The 26,486-nt window shown below is 40.0% G+C and overlaps 1 protein-coding gene across 6 annotated transcripts in view; it reads right to left on the reverse strand.

Moving 5' to 3' along the window:
- The window catches only part of SPECC1 (sperm antigen with calponin homology and coiled-coil domains 1), an 87,908-nt gene that overhangs the window by 5,256 nt on the left and 56,166 nt on the right, over positions 1–26,486 (reverse strand). For all 6 annotated transcript variants that reach the window (XR_012838438.1, XR_012838437.1, XR_012838439.1 and 3 more), the window contains 7 exons: positions 25,514–25,659; positions 25,191–25,291; positions 23,836–23,917; positions 20,061–20,211; positions 19,014–19,116; positions 1,580–1,696; positions 629–688 (listed from right to left, as the gene is read on the reverse strand). Coding sequence is in view for 2 of the 6 variants with exons in the window: in XM_075771821.1 (XP_075627936.1) it covers positions 629–688; positions 1,580–1,696; positions 19,014–19,116; positions 20,061–20,211; positions 23,836–23,917; positions 25,191–25,291; positions 25,514–25,659 (760 nt within the window). In the remaining 4 variants the exon portion in view is untranslated. The remainder of the gene's footprint in view (positions 1–628; positions 689–1,579; positions 1,697–19,013; positions 19,117–20,060; positions 20,212–23,835; positions 23,918–25,190; positions 25,292–25,513; positions 25,660–26,486) is intronic.

Below are 26,486 nucleotides of genomic sequence, written 5' to 3' on the forward strand. Positions count from 1 at the left end.
TGGGAATGATCTACTGGCCTAGTGCAGTTATGAAACTTGTTAATAAACTAAACAGCCACATGCATTTTACATTCTGAAAAGATTTCTTCTATCTGCAATTAAAGATCAAGTCTCTATATAACTTCATTTAAATTGCTGCTTCTTTGCATGTCTTTGGTTCTGTATTTAGCTCATGAACCCCACAATATTTTTTCCTTCATGTTAAACTTGTCTCTTCCTTGTCATCGTATTGTTGATTTTAGAAAAGGCTTTTTAGACAGTTTAACAAACAAATTATGTTTTTGTTTTAGCGTTTTAAGAAACAAAAGGAAAGAAAATGGTCTAACAGGCAAGTCTGCTCATGAAAATGGGAATCATCTGGAATAGGCTTCCAAGAGGAGGACATAATCAATACTCTCATTTCAATACTAGACAACCCCCTGAAGTTCCTTCAAATTATATTAATCCTATGATTCTACAAATTATTTCTGGAAGTTCTCCTGACACTATGAACTGTCAGAGATGGTGGTGCAGCCTTCCCTAGCACTACAAGGGCATTTTCAGTACAAGCTGGCTGACCAGCCACATGGCAACAAAGGCTTTGGAACAGTGTACACAGCAAATCTTCCCTTGCTAAAAGGTTACTCACCAGGCTGGGTTTGATGCCTACACTTTCAGCAGCTTGAAATGCTAACAGCAGATTTCTCTTCTGTGAAAATAAAACAAAAGTTCAAAAGGATTATCATCAAAGTACAATTCCTGCACCCTACCTTGCACCTGGTTAATCAGTAAGTTTAAATGAGCAGGTATATTTGAAAACTGAAAACCACTAGATTCAATACTTTCACATAGGCACTGTTTTGTATTAATAAGGTACACTCACAAACAAGTTCTTTGTCTTTGAATAGCTCATCTACTTTTGCCCAAGCTCCAGCCCTCTGTTTTTGACAAACAGGTTCTTGTGAAACAGATTACAACTGGGCAAAAAACCCCAGAGGTTCTGCCTTTATTATGAATGAAATGTTTCTGAAGAGGTGATAACTAATATAAGACATTCCTGTATATAGTATAATTCTTACTGTAATACATACTAGCTGTCTGAACTAAATCCAGTAAATCCAGGTTCCTCCCATTTGTGAGGGTCTTAATGACATACTTGGAATGTGCTGACACAGTCTGACTTTTAGATACATTGCTGTCCAAGTAATTCAATGAATGATCTGTCTGCCTACTGATCCAGCACTTCTAATGTGCGCTGCTAACTCAGAAGTAGAGAAATGCTTTAGCCTTTCAAAAGTGATGCTGTCTTCATGTTTCTCTGCAGCACTCACTGGATTCAGGCAACTTGTCACTAACTCTTTATCCAGTAGTCCCTGCATTTCTCCTGGGGAGTTAACAGCTGGTCTCCTTCCCCTTTTCATCCAGTCTGTTTGCTTTGTAAGTTCTCAACTGACACTTGCTTCTTACTGTTGCTGCCATCTATGTATCTTGTATCAATCAAAATCTTGCAACGCTGTGTCTCTACCACATATCTATCAAAATGGATAATGTTCATCGAGAATTCTGCAAATGGTGTAGGCGCAGGTACAACAAAACTTACTTTATCCTGGCTGTTGAGCTCCTGGTAAGGAATATGTGCAGGCAAATACGTGTGCAGGAGAGCGCAGAACGCCAGCCCATCACTCCAGCTGCTGCTAAAGTTGGTAATATCAATATTCTGTAAGAGAAAACATGAACCATCCCTGAACAGTGCTACACAACAAAAAGATCTCCAATCAATAGTTTTTATGCAGTCATGAAACAAAACCTTAGAGTATTAAAGGAACATAGGTTTACATTTTCCATTCTTCCCTTCGTTTTCAAGTCAAGTAGAAAGATACCAAGTAAGTAAGTTTCAAAGTCCTGGATAAGTGATTACTAAGGAATTAAAATGTTTTTCACACCAGGCCCCAAACAGACAGTCTCTCCCCAATGTTTTCTAGACGGTGAGAAATGCCACGTGCACCACATGCCGCAGCTGCAATTTTCCAGTGCTGGAAAGAGGAAGGACTTTATCTGGTCCCTTCTGATTACAGAATGGCAGAAATATTTCTCCAGCACCTACAACAGAAGCCACTGATATTTTAAAATGGTGTTTTGTAATTGATTTTATGCTTCCTTGTCTCAAGATGTGTAACAGAGGGATGGATTTGTAGAATGATAAGGCAGTGTAATCAGTGCATTCGACCACTGTTATCTTTCTGATACTACACAGCAGAGACATGCTTTCATGAGACTATGTAATTAACAATTATGACTTGATTCAGCCCCTTATCAAAAGTGGTATCACATGATGGAATACTAACATAGTCCTCAAGCCCTAAATAAAGGATGTGAGAGGGAGACTTGAGCAGGGCAACAGCAAAGGCTGAATGGGCAGCTTTCCGAGAGCTGGGCAGATGTGCCCGGTTTGCAGCCATGTGCACAAATGCCTGTCTGCATTCTCATACTCTTTATCAACGCAGCATCTTTCATCTGCACATCACAGAGCACTTAACAAAAGGCAGATAAAGAATGGGAAGTCCAAGATACAGAATTTAATCATCTACCCTAACTCACAAAATAAGCCATTAAGTAGTTGAGGAGAGAATAGAGGTTTCCTGATGCTTACTCTCCTGCTACCATAGTCACTGACAAATAAATGTGGCTGCCTTGCTGGTAACAATTACAATACAAGATCCTTACAGAACAGAACAGAAACAAACAAAAATCTTTAAATCTTTTCTTCACACATTTCCTAACATAGAATCACATAATGGTTTGGGTTGGAAGCGACCTTAAAGATCATCTAGTTCCAACCCCCCTGCCATGGGCAGGGACACCCTCCACTAGACCACGTTGCCCAAAGCCTCATCCAACCTGGTCTTAAATGCTTCCAGGGATGGGGACTCCACAACCTCTCTGGGCAACCTGTTCCAGTACCTCACCACTCTAACAGTAAAGAATTTCTTTCTAACATCTCGTCTAAATCGACCCTCCTTCAGCTTAAACCCATTACCCCTTGTCCTGTCACTACACTCCCTCATAAACAGTCCCTCACCATCTTTCCTGTAGGCCCCTTCAGAAACTGGTAAGCCACAATTAGATCTCCCCAGAGCCGCCTTTTCTCCAGGCTGAACAACCCCAACTCTCTCAGCCTGTCCTCATAGGAGAGGTGCTCCATCCCTCTGATCAGCTTTGTGGCCCTCCTCGGACTCGCTCCAACAGCTCCATGTCTCTCCTGTACTGGGGCCCCCAGAGCTGGACGCAGTACTCCAGGTGGGGTCTCACCAGAGCAGAGTAGAGGGGCAGGATCCCCTCCCTTGACCTGCTGGTCACACCTCTTTTGATGCAGCCCAGGACACAGCTGGCTTTCTGGGCTGCAAGTGCACACTGCCGGCTCACGTTGAGCTTCTCATCAATCAATGCCCCCAAGTCCTTCTCAGGGCTGCATGACAATAAGGCTGGAGTTTGCTCAAGGAAGCAATGTTTCAGGGGACATGGATGTATTAATAAACACCCAATTGAAATCCCAGAGCTGAGCTAGAAAAATCTCTGACTTGTCTGTAGCAACACTCCCACTACTGCCAACTCCAACAGGAGGGCAGTAAAAAGGAAACATTTTGAAAGAAATAGTATAATACGGTTGTGAGTTTAAATGGTAAAAAAAATACAAAATAAAAAAATTTAAAAAATCTTCCTTCCTCTTGTTGCTAGATGGTGGGATTCTTCTTTGCTAGTCACCTAATTTACAAGGGTGCACTCAGGTGCACAGAGAAAACCCAGTTTCCCTAGTCATGACAACTGAAGTCCATAATGTGCTATGTTCAACAGGTGGATTAGAGTGACTACAGAAACAGAAACTGGTATTTTAAAATCATCCCATCTGTAAAGAACTCCTTTAAAATACAAAGATTACTGGGATACAGAGTACACTCGGGGTTCTTCGCAGGGATTCTCTCGCAAGGCACAGCTGTAGTTAAACATACGCTCATGGGCCAGTTCTGATCCTGTGAACAAGGTGACCTTTCTAACGCTCTTGTTGGCACTGACTGGCCATACCAGCACACTAAGGAATTCTCATGGCTAAGTTTTGCTGCTGTAGTAGCAGCATAGTTCTGAATACCAGCTAAAAACAGAACAGTGAACTAAGTGATATTGCTTAGAAAAGTAACAGCTGCTGGAGCATGGAAAGCTCCAGGACACGATGGTACTGCACCATCTCCCACACTGTGGCGGGTGTGGAGCTACCCTCAGATCATTCTCACCAGCCACATCTTCCTGTGTGCTGAACTTCAGCTCAGACTGTCTGCCACTTCATTTTATTTAGCTGTTTTCTGGTTTCTTTCAAGATTCCCCAAAAGACAAAGCTTTTACTGCGTATCTCATACGAAAGCTAATGCAGATGCACTAAAACCCAGACAGGAAGGATTTTAGCATATGCTCTTCACTTACGATGCCTCACTGATTAGTTGTCCAACCTGGAATTTTTCCAGTCGGACAGGATTTCAGATTAGTAATAAATGTCCATAACCAACTATGACTCAAATTGAAGCAGTATGGAATATTTCAGGTTAATAAATTTCAGGCTGTAATAAATCTAGAAATCTAATGGGCTCAGAAAGCAGGCCATCAACAGCAGACATTACCGCACTGCACCAGCCACCACATTGTGTTTTGCTCTGTTAGCATCTGTCAATGGAGATAAAAGCAACGTGGTGGCTGAATACCATCAGAAGAAAAAAATATTTTGCTCTGAAAGCTGCCTTGACTTTGTCTAATCCATAAAGTTGCACCATGGAAGTCCAACTTTGTGTTATGACATTGGCCGGATTACTCTTTCTTGATGTTTCAGACAAACAAGTTGGTTACTATTTATCAATCTGCAGTTAGTGGGAAAGGACTGACTGCCAGACTACTGAAGTGTTTTTACTGAGGCCAACATATTTTATCAGCAAATAGCCTACCATCAAATGCCAATACTCTCATTTTATATCGTACGATAGAAATGGAAAATGGAGGTCGTCATCCCCCCCACTCAGCCAAAGGCCATGGAAACAGGAACAAAGTCTTAGTTAAGCAACAGGAATAGACAAAAAGGCAAATCATGTTTGTGTGGGAACGTTATATCCTAGCCTTGTTTTCATGATGCTATTATGAGACACACATGAGATACAAAACTGATCCTTCCTACAGCATTTCCCCAGCTCAGCATGTTTGATAATTTTACTCATCTTTGTAGTTTTAACTATACCTAAAACTCTTCTCGTCCTCCCATCTAACAATACCTAGAGATAAGAAATGCTAATGTCTACAATTAAATCAGAACTAGGTACAAAAATCCTCACATCTCCAGCAGCATTGTCCAGCCAGTCATCTTCAGTAATTCTTGGATGCAAGTCTTACAAACAAGCAAAAGTTCGAGGATGGGGTTCTGCTGACAAACCACAGATGAAATCTACTACAAAGTGGTAATGTCATGATCAGCAGAGATAACTAACTCAAATCTGAATTACTGTCCCAAACTCAGACTCAAAATGAATGTTCAAAGGTTCAGCTCCACTGTCCAGTTAATAGTACAACAAACACTTAAACATACTCAAAAACCACTTAGTTACCATTTTCACATCCAATGAGCATCAGAGAATTGTGGCTTTTGTTTTTCCTCTAAACAAATGCATTTCCATTTCACACGTGGTATAAACCCCCTCTGGCATTTCTTCTTGGATTCTGTGATAACTACTTTTCAATTTGAGATATAAGGACATGGTTAATGAAAAGTGATCTTCTGTGTCTTGCTACACTGCAGTTTTATTTGTAATACCTCCCCACTACACCACACCAAGAGGAATTAAGTTAAATAGAGGCACTCTGATTTCTCGGAAGATCTGTCGCTATTCTGAAGCCAGGAAAGGGGGGGGGAAGGAAAAACCATTTAGGGAATGAACACCTTGGAAACTATTCACTTCTCTTGATTATTCTGGCAGTGGAACCTGTCCCAGTCTTTCTGCCACACCTCCCTCTCTCAACACACAGTCCATGAATATGTGGGAGCTATTTGTGTATATGCTGATTGTTAATGTACACTTCCAAACTGCAGGATGGAGAGTTTGGTGATTTCTCTATCACCTAGTGTGTTTACAGCAGAACCCCCACCTCAAGCTCTGAAAAACCACATGTGGCTTCCCATGAGAGACCTAGAAGTTAACCTATATAGGATGGCACTCTTTAGGAGGAAGATGTACCATCACAGCATATGCAGAATGAATGTAGGAAGAATATGAAAGTGGACTAGGGACTGCAGATCAAACTGCGTTGTAGTGCTCCTTAGGCAGGGTGAAAAATTTGCCATTTTATGGTCACAGTACGTCTCACGGTCACTAGTACCCCAATGTCTATCTTTAGCATGTCATCAGTGGATCCACACTGCTAAAGATATCTGCACCAGAGATTAACCCCTGGCCCAGGGGTCAAGGGGTGCCGAGGAGCTCAGGCCTGCAGTGCTCAGGGTTAAAAGCTTCCTTTGGAGCAGACATATATCACATCCATATTACGCAGCACTTCACCTGGGTCTTCCATGGTGCCGCTAAGAAAATAATTGGGGAGATGGGGGTGGTGTAGTTGAAAATCTTGAAAGAACATGAAAGTCAGGCCAGAAGAGAGGTGTTTTTATAGCATGACGACATAACCATTTTTACATACCCTGTGTGGAGTGGCAAAAAGGAGCATGGAAAGAGGTGAGGGTATAAAGTTTGCTGGGATAGTGGCAGAGTACTGTGTAGAGCAAAGAGGTGTCCAGACTAAACTATTTCCAGTGTCGTTCCCAGGCTTCTTGTCAGTGAAAACAGTTCATTCACTTCAAATGAAAGCTCCTGAGTGAACTACTATACATGCACTGGGAATATTAAGAGACTGGGATCTGAAAGCACACCAGGGAGGGCAGTTATCTGAAAGTACTGAAGTACCCAGTATGGTTTGTTTCTATGAATATTAAAGTACCTGACATTAAGCAAAGTTAAAAAAAAAAAAAAGGTCCAGGCAATGTTATTTAGACAGCAAATGTATTATCTATGCTATTAGTGGCAGGCCAAGTCTTAAAGACACTAAACACCTGCAAGTCATTAACCTTAGCCCCCCACCCCAGGAACAGGACCTTTGCTTGCAGATAACAGGGCGCTATGAGAGCCACGGTAAAGACACACAGGGAAGTATGTGTGATCTGTCCTCACTAAAAACAGTTTCTTGTTTATCTGAGGAAAAAACAACCACCCCATTAGATTTCACTAGATCTTTGACTCCAAGTCTTCAGTAAAAACCAACAATGACATCATACACTCTTCATTACAGCCTGAGTATCTTAAAATACTGACACAAGATACTCCCGCTACGCAGATGTTACTGTGCCCACAGCAATGGCTCTCTGAGTCATAATTTTCTCGATAAGACCCAGAATTATAAATTATAGACATGAACCAGCTTGAAGCTAGCCTGGAACTCTGTGGAAGAAAGCCTGCAATAAATATGACCTTAGCATCGTTCTTCTCACTCTCCCCCCTCAGCATACAACATGCCTCTCAGAAGTCATTGGTACACGGGGAACACGCGAGAGTGGCTAATTACTGAGGTTCGGCACATACAGAATATAAATTTAAATACCGAAGCCAGAACTAGTTAAAATAAGTGTACTGAATAAACTGATGGGAATTGCCTTATTTGCAATAGCAGTTCTCTTTTAACTGGCTCAGCTTTCTGCAATCCTTCCTGCTTAGCACTAACTAGAGACCCACATCTCCTCCACAGACCAGAAGTCTTACAGCTCAGTTTTTACGTGGTTATACTTAGACACAGATGTCTGAACAGGAACCTCCTTTTCATGAGCCACGTCTCTGCAAATCTGAACTCTGACCCTTCTAATATAAAATCTGATGAAGGCACCTTGAAAGGCAACTTCCAAACATCACCTACACCCACTCTTTTTTAACAATAGCTGCATGAAACTGCACATCTAATTTGGATTTATTACACCCTAATTGGCTGGGAACATGTTAGCAGGTTTCAGCCAAAGAGGTTCTACCAAAGGAAGCATATAAGCTTCAAGGTCTGGATAGGCAAGTTCTAAATACTTCCTAAGAAGCAATAAAAGTCCCCTTTTAGCATGACCCAAACTTCTGAGCAAACAAAACACTTCTGTTCATCTACAATGCTCCAGCAGAGATATGAAACATCTGAGCAATCTACTGGAAATATGGGTGAATTAGAAGTGTGGTCAGGTCCAGTTAACACGGATGAAAGGCATGAATGCCTAAAATTAAAGACTGCCTGGATTCTTCTGTAATTACAGGGTACACCCAGATGACTTGGACAATTGCACACAGCTACTTTCAATGGGTAGCTGCAAGTCTAAAGTGATTTGCATATCACATTTAGTCAATCTACTACCAGAAGCCTTTCTGAATTCTCTTACAAATCTTTTTCTCTTAAATGGAATACACAATAAAGTAATGCCTCTTGAGTAAAAAAAAAAAATCCAGAATAACTTGTGGAACAGCAATGCTGTTTATTGTATAGAGATTAAGTGGCTAGCCAAGATTGGGGAGGAAGCCAAATGACCTTCTATCCTCCAGGCTGTATTAATATCCCTAGTTCAAATGGTTCAAGCAGCTGCAGTCTCCAAAGGAATTGTTTTAACCTTTCTTTGAAACTTTGTGTTTCTATTGCCATCATCCATATTTCTAATGCTTCTACCAGCCATGTCAGTAAATCATGTATCTTATTGCTGATTACACGTGTATGAAACAACATAGCTCAGATAACATAAAATGCTATTGAAAATGCCGTTAAATTATGTAATTACAGCACAGTGAAATAAAGAACTGGTGCCAGCTCTTTAAAGGTTATCCCGTTTACTACATTCCTTTTTATAAAGTAACTCCAGTTCCCATCACATTGCTAGGTTCTGTTTGCACCTTGCTCCACTGCTGCCACATGTGTTGCCTTGGGTTTACCCTTTATCATTTGCTTCAGTAAGTGTGAACTAATGAGTCTTCTTAGCATAGACAAGACATTTGAAAGAGAGCTTATTATTATTTTTTTTTTGCAAAAGCATCAAAACATCAGTTGACTACAATAGTCACATGGAGCAAGGACATTTAGAAAGAGGAAATTTAATGAGCTTATTGTCATGCACCCTGTACAAAGGTTTTTCAGCTGCCAACTATCTTAATCTCTCAAAAGCCAGAGTTCTGAGAAGATACCAAGAAGTGAGGCATGTCCAATTTTATTCATTGAGTCAGACAGCTAGCATGATGCTCTCAAGTTCTGTGCTCAAAACAAGCTCATCTGATAGTTGTCTCAGAGACATCATTCAGAGTAAATGTAAAGCCATTCTAAAATGATCTGTGTGCTCTTCAAGCTCAGCTCTTTCTTCATGAAATATCGAGGTCCATGACCTCAACAAGCCAGCTTAATTCTGGTACTTTGACGACCAAATAGATGCGGTGCTGCTATAGCTAAGGTTTTCATAAGAATAAAAAATTGAAGTAGTACAAATTGGAGATATTTATGGTAATACGTGATAAAGTAATTACGTGACCCCCCATTTCCTCTGCTTGCAAGGTGAAAAACAGTTACTACTGACATTGAAATCATCACTGTAACTATACATATGAGCAACCTCCCTAATAAGCCAAACAGCATCCATTCATGCCCATCAGATCTAGTGCTCCCAGCACTGTGTGGACTGGCAAACATTTCACTATGTTCACATTTTTTAGGTTTTATTTGCATTTTAATATATAAAGACCAACTTTTAAAAAGGAAAACAAATTCTGGTGAACAAGACTTGAGAGTAGTTGCTAGCATAGTGCATGTAACACATAGTGAATGTATTTGAACCTTCCTAGCAAATAATGAGTTGTTTTGAACGCAAATTACCCTATGACAACATTCTCGTTACTGAAAGTCACCTTCTTCAAAGGTGTCACACTAAAGGCTAGTAAAGTAATAGGGTTTTGTACATATTCCTCATTTTGGGTCTTAATTTATCACTTTGCACAACAGTTTCCACTCGAACAGGGGAGAGAAAGAGAGAATGCGTAGTCTGAGTTCACAACAAGCTGGCTTTTTATTACAGAAATATACAGGACCAAATGAGAGCTGGTATAAGCAGAAGCAATTCTATGGATATCTCTGGGCCATTTCAGAAATGAGGTAATGGTGACAAAAGATATATAATCAAGTGTGACTGCTACTTCTGTAATTTACACCACTGTCACATTCAGTAAGTGGGCAAAACAAGTGTTATCTATATCTGGAGAGGCAGAGGTGGATTACACAGCAAGACCAGGAACTAACAAATTCCCCTCATTGTAATAATCCCATTAGATTTGATGAGTTCTTATTTTTGCTATGCGTCTATTTCCTGCTCTTCAGTATAAATTACACTTGTTATGCTCACCTGCTGAAAGCCAACTCCCTGCTTGCTACACAACTAACACTTCCATCACTTTTCTCACCAACTCACATAAATGACAGCACTGCTGAATGCCACAGGCAAGAAGAAACAGACTGGGCTGTGTTCCTTCATTCCCAAGGCAGCAAGAGTGAAGATGCAGCAGCGTAGCTCCAAAGACCACACAGATACTCTGGGGAAGGAGGGAGGGAGGAACTAGATCCCCTCTGTGTCCAAGACACAGTTGCTTCCTCCCTGGAGCCCTGGTGTAGAATTTCTAATGACCACACTGACTGCTCCCACAGCTATTTCCAATTATCTGTATTGAGAGTTCAGAGATTAGCCATGTCCTGGAATTCCTGGGCAGAGGGGTGGGCTGCAAGCTGCAGCAGGCTCAGTGTAAAGGATGGAGACAAGGTGAGGAGAGGTCTCAACAGCAAAGGATGTTCATGGAAGAGGCAGCAGGGCTCAGCTCTCTCCCGGTTAAATTCACAGTTTGGAGTTGTTCCAGCTGGTGACCAATCAATTCAGTGTTTTCACTGATTGTCACTGCATCCAGGCAACACCCGGAAAGCGTCTTGGACTTTGGGATGGATAGAATGCAAATGCTATTTTTAAAATTACCCAGCAGGATAGAAAGTTACGCATGAGAGCGCTGTGTGGGCGTTTATTTTATCCCTCCAATCAAGAGACTTGTATTTGTTTACAGGATAAAGCCCCTTGTGTGAAAAAAGGTACAGCTTGGCTCAAGTTATTTGGCTACACTGAGGAGGCACGTTTATGCATTGGCATCACTGTGAAAGGGGCTTGCACATTGGTAATTAACCTGATTATTCCCAACATGCCATGATTTGGCTGCTGCATTTATTTTCCAGATACAACCTGGTTCCAGCTGAGACATACAGAGAAATTGCATGTGCACATTCCAATGTAAGTGTTTTTATTTAGAAAAAGAAAATATTTATTCTGGAAAAAAAAGGGGGGAATGTCTTGAAGTTTTAAGCATGTATTTTCATTAATTAAAAACTCTCAAGATTGCCCTTTTTATCAAAACATCTTTCCAAACATTACTGAAACTCATCATCATTCAACGATATGATATGATGACCTATATTTTAATTGCTTGGAAATCAAGGCAATGGTATTATGCAAGACTGCCAAGGTCACAAAGATGGTCCAAAGCAGACTTGGGAGCAAAATTCCTGACCAATTTAGTGTCAATTTTTATTTAAACACAGGATAATGCCTCCTATCTCGACAGCTATTACCAAGACTCCCTTCAACTTCTGCATAGATACCAAAAAAAAAAAAGTCTCTGAAGTCAACATCCTCCTCTTCTGCAAAAATCAAAGAAACACAAAGAGCACCAGAAATTTCTCAGAAACTCACAGAATATACTAATAACTTCCTGGGAAAAACCCATTGCACACTTCTAAATGTCAAAATGATACAGAGCTCTTAGTAAGCATGTGCACCCTCTCATACCAGAAGGGATATGCTAGCATATGGTACTTTAGAGTAAGCGTCATTGCTCGTCAGAGAAGAACTTTGTTGCATTAATGGTACTGGTAAATATTACGAGAGACAGTTTTTTCCTGCTTATCCAGGGGGCTCTGGCCACCAGCCTCTAATTTCAGGCACACAGGTTAGTATGGCAGAAGGGAAATCTTCCCAGTCCTCCCCAGAAGAGAGATGCTGCCACGAATGTCGCTTAGAATGAATGGATGGCTGCCATTTAAATCTGGAGGGGTTTTGGTCAGTGTTTTTCTTTGCCCACATCACACAAACTGGGAGTTATTTGTTTTGCTGCTGATCTTCAGCACAGAAGATCACAGTGCTGTGGGAATCCAGCCTTTCCAGACTGCACATAAAACTGTGTGTAACAGCAGATGGGATTTATCTCCTATCCTTGTTGCTTGAAAGACTTCACTTGTAAAGGTGGCCAGAAAACCTGTACATCCACTCCTCTGTTACTGCTGGATTACAGAATGCCACAGTTTACCTACTTCTCACAGTTAATAGTTAAATATTTAGACAGAAGCCTGGTCAATGTTGATAAACGAGAGAGAGTTTGGAAACATCAAAACACTTTTATGCTACTTGTTGGCACAAACACAAAGAGTAATGTAGAAAAGGTTAAAAGAATCACTCCCATACTCAAGTGGACATCTTGTGATAAAAAAAAATCTGGGTGGTTCTCTGTATTTCTTTAGGACAGCGCACAGCTGTGCTGGGATTCTCAAGGCTTTAAAACTAAGCTCCAATATATTTGTGTCAAAGCAAGTTTTTGACCCATTGTTTTACAAGCCAATTCCCAGGAATTATATTCTGCCCAGGTTCCGAGGGTGAGAGAGTTGATTCTGGTTTTTCTCCCATTTAGCTCTTTGATTCTGTACTAGAACTGCCAGCCTGAGCACCACCCCTGAGGACTGTGGTAGCATTCGCAGTACAGTTTCTGTTCACTCTCTGTGGTCCAAGACGGTGCATAACTGAAGTGTGAGGCAATGTGCTCAGTCAAGACTTAAAAAAAAAAATTAAGACGGTAGTTGCTTAAGTAGAAATATAACGTCAACTACCCACATTAATGACGTACAAAGAAATAACAGGCAACTTGTTTCTAAATATAACCCTTAGTTTCCAGAATAAGGAAGAAATGGTCAACCACAGACATGTTAATGTAAAACTGGCCATGAAGGAGTTTTCGATCTCCTATAAAGCAGGTCCCCACAATGTGCAGCCTCAGGAATACTCTTCCTTGATGCATCAGCAGTCAAAAATTAATCATACTGGCTAGCTGTCCAAGCAGCACAGAGAGTCCACCTCCCTAATGAGAACGCACTGGCCCCATGACCACTTCACCAAAGGGAATACATTACGTCCTCATCAGCCTATCTGCATTTCTACATCTTTGGACCACACTTAATCTGTGCTGGATCTCATCCATCCAGCAAACAAGTCAAAAAAATATGAGTAAAACCAGGGGATATCAGCATGGAATAGGGGCTTGAGAACAAAGAGGATACGGAGAAGATACTGTCTAGTACAAAAAGAAAACGAATGCAAATTCCTGTGAGAAAAAGAAAGCCACAAATTCACAAACAAAAAGCTAGTATTAGTCCAGAGTTTAAACTGAATACAAAAGGGTAAAAAGCTTTATATTATATCCACTGCCAAACCACTAGTCAACCAGTCTCTTGCCATAATTACTTGACAAACAGCAAATACTGCAACAGCCTTTATTCTTCTCTTAAGCTTTTGCATCTTTACTACATGAAGAACATAGTACTATGCAGAGACACCAACTTTTACATAGTCTGATATACCAGCTTTATGCTTCTAGTAGTAAAAGCATTCAGAACCACAGTTAATCACTTTTAGGTCATGTTTGGAAGTAATTTGTTTACAATTTCTGTCTCTCAAGGCTGAAATAGCCATAATAGCGGGAATACTTCAGGGTAGGGTTGGTTTTTGTTTTTTTTTTAATAGCTGAGGCACTATACAGGAAAGGCACTTTTATTAATATGTACAGCAAAGACAAAGGTTCAAGTATTTAGACTCCTACTAATGCCAATCTGTATTTCTGGAAACTACGCAGACTGCAGTCCCCATCAGGATATTTCATCAGAGCCCTAAAACTTTCTGTGTTTTAAGAAAAGGAAGCTTCAAAAAACAACTCACAACTTTTGAGGCAAATATTCAGAATGGTTGGAATACACATATTTGTATTTTGCTAATTTAGACTAAACAATACAATGTCAGAGAGTATCACCCTAAAAATAGCTCCTTCATACTCCTAAACATACTTTCTAAAACTGCACAGTGTTCCTGGGACCTACTGCAAAGTCAAAGAACTCCGAATAAGGCATGGAAACAAATAAATCATTTTCTTCTAGCTTTGCTCGTAGTTACTAGTGTATTTTATGCAGAATAATTAAAAGGAATTACTTTCTCCAGGAACTACTTGTACAACATGAAAGCTACGTAAAGACTGCTCTAGTCGGTAGTTTGTCCGTGCTGTTGAGGTTTCTCCAGATAGTATGACATCTGATCTGAGGCTGGTCCCACAAATACCAATAAGACCAATACCATGCAATACAAAAATCTTCAGATGTATAGCTGCCATTTCCCTTTGTCAGTTCTAGAACATTCCTCGTCTCCTCCTATTTAGTATGACTCTACTTAAGACAACCACACAGATACCTTTACTATAAAAGATGGTGGTTCTACAACAAGTGGATCCCAAATGGATCCTGTTAAACCAAATATAACTTTGGTAAAAAGAATAACCATGATTGTGCATGGGAGAAGAGAGTCTGTCTCAGATTCTTTTTCTCTGTGCCATAGGATGGATGTGTAGTGGTTGGAAAAAACATGAAAATAGTTCTTTTAAGCACACCATATTCATTAACACGGTAGCAATTCCCTCCCCTCTCTGGAGAGGGTATATGTGACAGAAATAATAATCCTCAGTTCTAATGATCATGGGTTAAGTGCCTCTTGATGTACCATGTTTTCACAATACATCTGTGGATAGTAATAGACTTAATCTAGAGAGGTTTGGCCCCTTGACAAATGGTCTCCACAGAGAGCAAACAGAACCAGGGCACTTAAATAACACCACAGTCACTAATGATATGATTACAGAAGGTGATAATGCAACAAGAATGACTCTCAACAGCTTCCAGGAGTTACAACTCATGGGAACAGAGCCTATTAGAAAAAAGGCACCCAATTTCTACTTCACACTGTTGCTACGATGTATAATCTTTTTAAATAGATGAAAAAAACCCACAACACAACAGAGAGAAAGCTATTTTAACATAAATAACTTACTCTCAGCAGGCTTTGTGGTTTAAAGGACTTGTGGTAATTGAGTTGCAGAGCCACAAAAGCAGTTCTCAAGTCTGGTCATCTCATCACCCTACATTATACACCATGATGTCAACAAATTCAGAAGGCAGAAGGAACAGCCTATGTGTATCTGGCAAAAGCAATCATGTGCCAGTGCACAATTCTTATAGGGAAACATACATTAGATTAAGATTGATTTCTTTAAGCTGGAGATTTTTTTCAAGGAAGTTTTGCACAAAGTCACTGAGCCCAAAGCCTTATTTCACTACAGTTCTTTTTACTGCTGAGATTTTTTTTAGCACTTCCCCTGCATAGTTACTCAAAATCAATGGCCTAAGTGCCAGATAACATTCATCTAGGCATTGAAACATGACAATTGAAATCATATGATAAATCATGCCACAGTTTATGCAATCCCACTTTCCTATTCTTTTCTCCTAGTCATTACTGAACTTCCACTTTATTTTCATTCTAGTGATTCTGTTTTCATGTTTTAAATTATTACTTTCTCCTTAGCATTCATATCTTTTTGATATCAAATCACTTCAATAATAGGGATCTTAGAAATGACATAGCAAATTAGAGAAACATAGATGCTTTCATGTTTCCCCTCAGTTACTGTAAACTCACACAATTTATTTTTTTAAAAACCAAACAAAACCCTTCAGGGCACTACTAATTTGCATTGCACGTCTCTCAACTCCCTCCAGTGTCCCTCCTGTTTTATGAGATTGCCTCCTGGGGAACATACTGAAGTTCAAAGCCAGGGAATGTTCCCACTGTAGTCAATGCAAGAATATATGCCAGGAGCAGGATGTAAATTTCTATCTATAGTATAAGCCTTGTATGGATTAAAGCATTTAAAAAGTGGAGCCTTGTGTGCTGGTTCCTAGCTCTTATCCCCAGATACCTTCCTAGGTCACTAATCCAGCTTTCCTCAGGGAATCTGGGACATGGGTAGCTGCTACTGAGAGTATCAGTTATTCTAATCCATTTTCTTCATACCGTTTAATAAAATCTGGTATCTTCATAATTTAACCAGAAAGGAATCTCCCTCCTCCTCACCAGCTCAGATCAGGAACTGTTACTAGACCTCAAAGGCAGTACATTGTGCCACTAAAAAAAAGAAGCTAGGCAGCCAAGCAGCAAGTCTTTTATTCTCTCATTCCACTGTGTCACGGAACTGAAAACAGTTTGCATCCAAAGTTAGCTGTGGTACTGGGCTTCATGTTAGAAAGGACACAGAATATACTGGGATTTTGCACAGATGATGCCTCACAGACAGGGGTATTATGCATGGAAAAAGTCATGCACGTCATCAAGGTTCTGCTCGGTGGAGTTCATTACCTCATTCCCACCATTGCACTGGCTAAGGCAGGAAGGAGGAGGATGCTCTTTACTCCACTCCAGTTCTTTGTACACAAAAATGATAAAAACTTCCTGTGGAGCTTAGTATCAGCCTTATCATAGGAGTGCAAGGGTCTGAGAAAAGCAAGTTCAAGAAGAGTTAGTGAATGCACTGTGAAGAGTGCAATGGGAATGAGAATCTGAGGAAGAATGTCCAAGAGAGAATGCCTTCAAATGAAGCAGTGAAGACAGAGAGGGAAGACTCTCACCATAAATCAATCCTGCTTGTCCTTTGGTTCATCTGACTTTAATTTCTGCCCTGAGATCTTCTGCTCTGGGTAATAAGGCCTCCCACCACATCACGGTCTGAACTTCTCAGACTCTCTTGGATTACACAGTGTTTGTCAGTGCTTTACCTGCTTGTTCTCAAAAACTGCTGAAAATTCTGCTGCTTTAGAAAGAGTAACGATGCAGACAGCCACAAACAGAACAAGAGCCTCATGAAAGCAGGAACCAAAACAACAAAGCTTTTTCTGAAACATCATCTGAACAGTCACTTAGCAACAACACTCCAGCAGGCATATGTAAAGCAAAGACTTCCACTGTCCTCTGAAGCATGGACAACATTTCCTCCAGAGACTAACACTAAAAGGAAAAACAAATAGACCTGGATTGCCTTGCAAACCTCCTGGGTGGCCTGCTATCTGATACACAGTTAGCTCCACTACTTGGGTTCAGCAGAGAGAAACAAAACTCCTTTCCCATTCTATCATGGAGGGAATACTTGCCAGTCTTTGTGCCAGTCTAGTACTTATAGAATCAGGACAGGCCCCTGTATTTGCAAAGCCACACAATAATTTCTAAAAGCAATACATTTAGTCCAGCTTGGCTGTAATCAGAGAAAGGAAACTACAGGGTGCCTCTCCAAGAACGCTTCTAACAGTGAACTCTGGTGAGTTAGACTGCTTTAAGAGAAGTGGAGGAAGCTCACCATATGTGCCATTTGAAACCAAAAAGGACAACACTGTCAGGAGAAAGTGTTACTCAAGAGATAGGCTTGCTGGCTTAACAGAAGTTAGACTTGGAAAAGGTGTATTTCATGAATCATTTTCTGAGGACTGGATGGGAATGTTGCCCCACACCTTCAAATCCAAGATCAGGAGAATTTTAGTAGATGAGATATAATTAAGTATAAATCAACACAGCATAGAACACACAACTTCAGGGGACAGCACTGTAGCCTTCGAGGCAGTATCACAGGACTGGAGGCTAAACATTAACCCTGGCTTTATTCTTTCTAAGGTGTGTCTAAAGTCAAGACCTTTCTCTGATACTCATCCTTCTGTGAAATTGGTGCAAGCCAGATGAATATGCCAGTGCTAAGAAATGACTCAAACTTTTATAGAGCAGTTTACTTAAAGAGAAAGCTACTGTCTTTTCTTCCAAACTCCTGCACCCTGCAGCTAATGCTTCATAAAGAGCTGGTTGTGAATAAAAAAAAATATTGTATTATTTACTTTAAAAGATAGACTCTGCTTTTATTAAAGACTTGCTCCAGGGTGCATATCATGTGGTGATAACTGCTTATGTCTTCTGCTCTAAGTAACAAACAATATTATTCTTAAGAAAGAAAAATCTCAACATTATATCAAACCAAGACTACCCTGCACACCCAGCGTATATCACAGGATGAACTGTTGTCTATAATTGCCTTCTACAGCTCAGCTGCAAGCAGAATCAAAGGCCCAACTCAACTGCATACAAACACTAGCCAGAGCTTGATAAGCACAGCAATGGCCATACAAGCACTGGACAAATCATTATGTCTGTTTAATAGTGAAAATCACACTGCAAAGAAACGAGACATTCTCAAGCAGGCAAAACTTGCTTTGTAAAAACCCATTAAACTGCTGCAGATTAGAAAGAGTAGGGCCTCAAGCTGCAAACTTCATTCGGTGAAAGCCACACAAAGAAGTATTTCTTTGGTTTTACAGAAATGACCAATGGAAAAACTCTCACAAAAGCACATCGCCCACAGAAGCCTATAGAAAGAATATGAGAATGTAATTTCAAAAATGACACCAAATTGAAGCTGCTGCACATATGCACTCTGTTTCTCACCATCAGCAACCTTTGATGCAGTAAATATTTTGGGGTTTGTACATGAATTATGACAATGTAATATTGGGGACTGTAGTGCTAAAGAAATCTGAAAGAAGAGGATGGAAACACCCAGTAGAAGTAAACATGCAAAAATCAGTATACTGAAATACACGTATTTCTCTGAAGTGACATTGGTTACTGCACACCTATAGGAAAGTGATGAATTACTCTCCAGGGAAAAGTAAAACTGTACTTATTCCCTTACCTGGTAACCTTCGGTCTTCTTTTGGCACCATTTCAACAGAGCATTCCTCTTCGAACCACCATACTCCCGAGCCAGGGCTGCCAGTGGGTCCTTTCTCTCCACACTAATCCAGGGAAGAATAAGGGAGAAGATAAATATGCTTGAAGTCTCTTATTTTATACTACTGTGTAAATAATACCTGTACAACAAAGCAGTATGGCAGCACAGAACCTAAATGTAAACCAACCTGTAATAGCTTTCACAGCTTGCATTCTATATTTGCTTTTAGATGACAAAATTGCTAACACTGCATACAGAGTGCTGAAGAAACAGCAGCCTATGGATATTTAATGGCATGTGTTAACCCAGCATTTCTGCTGTTATTTTCATCAGCATTACTTATAAAATTTTCAAGTAATCTCTCTGCTTTACATATTGAAAACTAGGATTTAAGGTGCAGAATTGAAATAAACTATCTGAAAAATCTGTAACAGCAAATTCACATCTACTGGAGCTGCTGCAGAACAAGTTCTTGAATCAAATGAAAAATCTGGAAGCTGTATTACAGTCAAGGCCTAGAGGACAGTTAAAGCACAACAATTGAAACACACTGTCTCCACCTTACAGCTTCTACTGTTGGAAATAATGGTGGAGATCACAGGAAAATATATATGTTTTTCTCAAGACGGAAGAAAATTATGTGTCCAGCTTTCCCTTAGACTTCAAAGCTTTTTGTTTTTAACTCACGATAACATGCAAAGCTACATTAAGATAATGAGCATTGACCACTCGTACACATGATGGAATTCTGGTATACAACTTAGTAGCTCCTGAAAGCTTGCTATCCTCATTTAGTCATGATTGCTCATCTTACAGATAGTTGTGGTTGTTATAATCTGCATTTTGATATCTAGATCTAACAGAGCCTGGTAATTCTAAACTGAACAGACTAGCCAGCAGAGTTTCCACTGGAGACAAGGGTCCACCAGATTAAATCATTGACTTGGTGCCAGGTAATGCTGTCAGTCTTTCCAGTGTGCTCTTTTTCCCAGGAAACTGTGTTGGTACCTGAGTTTGCTTTGGGGTTTCAAGTTGCTGGGGGTAGAGGTAAGCATTCTGCTGCTGAAGGCCATAGGGGGTTTGCTCAGGGATTCCAGGGAGGGGCTTTTACGGAGGTAGTGGTCTGGTTTCAGCTCTTCGTTTCTCCCCTTCAGAAGGTCTGTGGGAATTAAAAAAAAGCTGTCAGTTTGCAGTGTCAGGAATTTGATTGATCACTGTCCTGCCACCCAGCACACAATATGCAGTCTGTTGTTTTGCTTCTAAACAAATGTACTCATTTGTTCATTAAACACACATGGGGCTAGGAAACCTTGAGCAGATTAGAGGTGATCATAACAAGGAACGGCTTTGATGATTTCAACAGTACAGACTGCCCAGTTTCCTGTGATTGATACTCCTGCTAGGGGGTAGGGGCCTCAGGTGAATGAGGGGAAATACCAAAATCTACAGTCTTAAAGGTTCAAAAGCTGATTGCCAGATATCTTCACCAGATGACTGACCAGCCCTAGTACAATAATTTCTTTTCTGCCATTAGCAGACTTGTAACAAGAAAGCCTCTTGTCTCCTGAATATGACCTAGCTCAAGGCAGCAGTAAAAGGCACTTATCACATGATGCTTGGCATCCTATCTGACAGAGCTTTGGGAAGTCTCAATATATTCATAGCAGATGCATCTGTATTTTATTACACAGATTGCATATTTTTATATATTTTATGATATAATACATATATCAATAAACTAGCAGCCATAGAATCCAATGTTGATAGGTTTTTGAAGAGAAGCCAAAGAGATTATAGAAATCAAAGAATCATGAGGTAGAGTGATGTATAACACAGGGAAAGTTGGCTGCTTCATTTCTGTAGTCAAACTGTCAACAAGCCAGGATCTATGGTCAGCACATAACGAGCTATTATCAGAAATTAATTGAATGTGGAACACAACTTTTTCTCCTCCTTTTCTGTTACCTCCCTATGTTAATTATCAATTAATGCCATATCACCTAGAGGTGTGAATTCCTTCTTAGCTTCAGCAAAGGCTGGTATCACTGGATCAGTCTGAAATTTCTTTTCAGCAGTAACTGGGGTGTGTGTATCAGCAGTTGCCAGATAAACACATCCTTTCAACAGCCGTGCAGCTACCCTTGCTTGGGTCCTGAATTTCGTAAGACTAAACCAGCATTTGTAGCTGACAAGAGTTATAGGCATTTCTGCACCTTCTTTCCACAGGCATAAAGGGATGGTAAGTTCCTATCTATTAAGAATTGCAGATGGAAAAGGACAGAATCCAGTCCCATGACACTGTCTCCTTTCCAGCAACTTGGCTGTTGGCAGAGCTCTGTTGCATTGGATTGCACATACCTTGCTCAGTCAGGGTCATCCTTCCTTCCACTCACCTGTCCCTTCTTTGTGTGCACCATGAATTCATAACAAACAAGAAATTGCACACAGCATATTTTCTAAAAGTCTTTTTCTTTGTTTTCCACTATATATTCCAAATGTGTATAACTCTTCCACCTCCTCATTATGTTGGATTTATGGGGAATTGCCTCAAATTTAAATAGCCACACCAATCAGGCAACCAATGAATGATTCTTGGGACCGTTTTAAACTTAAGAATATTCTTAGAGAAACAGATCTACTGCAAAAGGCATATCAGTAAACAAAATCTGAGCATTATGAAGAGGAATGTAGGTTTCTCACTAATTTATAAGGATAGTAAAAAAAAAAAGCACTGTTAAATTGTCACTAACATCATTGGACTGGCTAATGGCATGGTCTAATTAGGAAGTGCTGTGCCAATCATTCAGGATGCAAGGTACAGAAAAAGGAAGAAGGAAGGATCACAGTTAGGTATAAAGGCAGTTGGAAGCATCTAGCTGGCAAGTAAAGAGGGAGAAGACGAGGGCATACTAGGAGTCATTTGGAAAAAGAAACAGGATAATAATCATATGAAAAATATGCAGCATGATTAAGGAAAATCACATTCTGTTAGCACTATCTATTTGCACTATTTAAAGAAACTTTGTGGTTATTGGCTTGAATTACACAGTAGTGCCTGAAGTGGTACAAGTTAACAGCACCTAGTTCTGTACTTTGAGTCCCACTTGCCTGAGTAATATACTACCTTTGACTTAGTTCTGGCTGCTAGAAACTCCAGGACAGAACCAGTAAACCTCTGATTCTAAATGAAAGGATCATAGCCAAAGATCAGCTCTCCCTGCGAAGTAATCCATCCTCCTCTCCAACGATGTAACATTTGGGTCATATTAAGGACATCACAGAACCCTGCTGTGATACTGGTCAGATAGAATCAGCCAGAAGATTATTATTATGGAGACTACTTCACTCTGAATTTCCTTGGGGATATTTTTTAATACAGTGTTGTTTGCATAGGGCTTGGATCAACTGCCTTCCAGGATTATTTAGATTGGAACCAGAGCTATTACAACTTTATAGTTAGTAAGCCTTTGCTATGGATTATTGCAACTAAATTAAACCCAGGGACAAAGAGAAGCTGTAAATACAGGAACTTGTCAGATAAGCAACCATAAATTTTTACCATACAATGGCTAATAAAATATCTCTTGATTTCAACAGATTTTCACAAACAATTGTCTATGGGTAATAACAGCAATTATCCATGGCCCAAAGTGGGATATTTATTATTAAGGACTGGCATTATATTACACAGTTGACAGATTACTTCACTCTACAGTAAACTGGTAGAGATTAAAAAGGTTTTATGTTCTGTTTAGGATCATTATATACTCTCATGCAAGACATTTTCTGGAAACCAACTGATACCAGTAAGTAAACTCTGTCTGTTCCACTGATAACTTCTGCTTGCTTAGCCTTTACTACTGCAGGAGAAGCCAGTAGCACAGACAAGACGTTATCTGTTTATGCTATCTACCCTATAATCTGTTTTGCTGTTCAGATCCAGTATCTCTTCATCTTTGAATGATGGAAGGGGAAGTTTAGCACATTATCTGAAAAGTCTAAAAATGAAGACAGGTTCTAATTTCTCTCCTGTACTAGCAAACTATTGCAGAAAATCCAGTCTACCAATGAAGCTGTGACTGAATTTTTTTGCCCCTCCCTGCAGTTTCACTGAGGTTTCACTACAGGAATATAATATTTCGTCTCTCCTTAAAAATTCAATACTCCGTAGTTACTAGCTTTGATTCCAAGGCAACAACTACATTCAGGACTAGATAGTCAAAACAAAGGGCCCTAAAGAAAATGGGAAACAAACACTGGTAGAAAAGAATATTAAATGACAAGAGAACAAAAGGAAAGTGTGAAATAAAACCAAATGCATCTCTTGAGAACTCTCAAAACAAACTATTTCGAGCCCAGATATGACTGCGCCTACAACAGTCACATCGGTATCCGAAATGTTTGATGTATTTCAAATGAAGCTCAACTCAAAACCAAATAAACTCTCAAAAAACAGTGCTTTGGACTTGTTCCAGATACATACATGTTAAGCAAAATTCAATCCTCTCCAGTTCCACAGCACGGATTAGAGAGGTGCCATGGATACTTTGGAATAAAGGCGGCAAGTTTGTGTTGGCAAACCATAATAAATCAGCTATTTTTTAGTTTTCTAAGGCTACAATCAAGATAGGAATGGAGACATGAGAAAATTAATAAGCTCTCTAAAACAAAGACTCTGAAGACCATACAAGAAGAGGAAAAAAGGCCCAGGCAGAGGCCAACAGTTAATGACAAGCTGTTGCTAGTAAAAAGAGGCAACATTTGTACATTTACTGCAATTTACCTGCAAGAGGAAGGTCTGAAAGATCTGTGTGTCTGGCAACGCCCTTGCTGGCTGGCTTGGCATTATTATAAACAGAATGTCTCTGTGAAATAAACATACAGAAGATAATTAAAAAAATACTATCCATCTGCTTAAATAGGCAAGCAGAAAGAAAAGATGTTTCTGCTATTGCAAGATAGCAAAGCAAGTGAAAGTATACAGAAACCTTTTGACGAGGTATTAGCTGTACCTAGAGCTGGATTAATAGTTGTGAAAAATAAAAGAACAAAGGGACAATATTTTTAATTGGTAATATACTGGTTCCTGAACTATTTCAAATTTCTTCTCTTGCCAAGCATAATCTAGTGTCACAAACCCAAAGTAAGAATGCCTGTTCCTAATACTGCCTCTCTCCCCAGCACCCCAAATCATGTCAGAAGGATTCTTGTCTCTGCAGCCCCAGCTTTCAGCATTAATACCCCCTCAGCAAGGCATTAATAGAAGGTTCCCAGACTCCTGTTTAATCCCATTCTTTAAACTTCCATTGTTGATTCTTTGAAGGAAATGTGCTCACACATTTGTTAAGTAGTCTCTCAAAGTCATCTCATTCCTCAGAAGACTCACCTAAACCCCCTAGACTTGCAACTGTTTTTTACTCAGATTCAGAGGTGAATATCCTCTGTCCAGTCCAGTAATCACCCAGTCAGAAAACATATAATGGCTTCTCCAGCCTTGAAAGGTTAGCAGTCTGATGGTATGCCACCTTCACGCGTGGAAATCAGGAAGTACTGTGCATTTGCTTCTCTGTCATTCACAAAAGCAGTATTTCCAGTAACATTGCACCTCAGATTTCAAAATTGCTAACACAAAGTTAACTAACTGGTGCAGTGACATAAGTAGTAATACACTCCAGAGCAGTTATGTTTCAGTAGGAAAAAAACCAAAACCAAACTGTAAAGGCTCTTCATTCAGCACTGTATGAACTTACTAGATAACTAGGACTATACATCTTAGAAACTTATTATCCCATCTCTCTCAGCTCACATGCCAGCTACATAGTTTAGTTCAATGTTTCTTGTAACTCACTCCCAATAGTCAAAACCTGTCTTCTAGTCAACAGTGATTACAGTTCAAAATTGTATTCCAAAGAGTTCACATCCGTCCACCGAGACCTCGAAGCTGAAGTCAAAGACAAACTCACTTTGATCCTTTTTTGTTAGTACTACAGCATTTGATGTTTCACAGCAAATAAACAGATGAGTTTCCCCTTCCCCTTGTCAACATACGCATGTTGGCATGCTGAAGCTACGTCATGCTGTAGCAAAAACTGCATCTACCCATTTTAAAACTGCAAGAATGCAAATAGCTCCTTGTACCTGCATGGGGGAAACAGCAGCTGCTGGGGCTGTCCTCACTGGAATTCCACTTAGAGGGCTCCTGGGGACCTTGTGAACTGCGATATTTTGTCCAGTGCTACCTGCAAGGAAAAAAAAAAAGGAAATATTTGTATTTCAAACCTGGCTATCTCCCTCTTGTCAGAACAGGGAACCACTGGTGCAGTGACATTCCAGACATAGTATTTATGTACCAAGCAGTGACAGAAAATATCTATTAAGAAGCATGAAGCAGCACAAAACAGCAAAAATTATCTGCTCGCTGCTAGAAAATTTTTTTACTACAAAATACAGTGTTCAAATACCTGAGCATCCTAAATCAAATGATTTTATCAGTGACTTCACAGTGGCTGCAGACTCTGACGGTGTGGGAGATGCTCTGCTAATGCAGACTCCTTGCCAGCGGTTGGTCGTATCTGCCTCTAGAGATTCTACCTCTTCAGCTGTCAGCCTGCAGAGCAGAAACCAGATCAAAGTCAGGGGCAACAGGAAGCGCAAGCAGAGATTAAAGGTCTTTATATGTAGTAAGGCAAATCCAACGACGCACCTCTCTCATTGTAATGCCCAGAACATGGACCACTCATTAGAAAGTTCATGTTCTTTTCTTGGAGTGCCTGGCAAACATTAAATCATTGAGTCTAATAAACTTTTCTGCATTGTTAACCGTATCGTTCCCATTGCCCATCCTCACACAGGATGAAGGATTATCATAGAAAAAGCAGTTTGATGAGACTTATGTGTAATCATCGATAATTACTTGAAGACGGGCTTTCAATGCAGCACAGGGATCAAGGGGCTACTGTGGTCCTCAGTGTGTAATGAGGAAAGGAACCAAAGAGAAAGACGTTATTTTACTCTCTATGTTTTCAGTTGGCGTGACCACCGCTGGAGTAATTGTTACCGGTTAAAATACTATAATTGAAAATAAGTAATTGGACAGGGTTCAGGTGAGAGCCATAAAAATTAAATCAGAACATATACTTCATAATGAAAAACTTCAGAAACTCAACTCTTACAACTTATCAACAAGGACATGTGCTGAACAAGTAAAACCTCAGTGAGAATCCATAAGCAGTTATATGGGGAATAAAACTGTGAAGTGCTTCATCCTAGCAGACACAAGAATACCAAAATTCAATGGCTGGAATGAAGATAGACAAACTCAAAATAGAAATAAAGGATCATTAAGTTACTCCATTGAAAAGAAATTCTGAAGTCAAGATTAGGTGCTGGACTTAGAGGAATTAGTATCGGAAAGTCCACAGCTACATTAAACAG

This window comes from Balearica regulorum, chromosome 19 (assembly GCF_011004875.1).
Source record: "Balearica regulorum gibbericeps isolate bBalReg1 chromosome 19, bBalReg1.pri, whole genome shotgun sequence".
In the NCBI taxonomy this organism is placed as follows: domain Eukaryota; kingdom Metazoa; phylum Chordata; class Aves; order Gruiformes; family Gruidae; genus Balearica; species Balearica regulorum.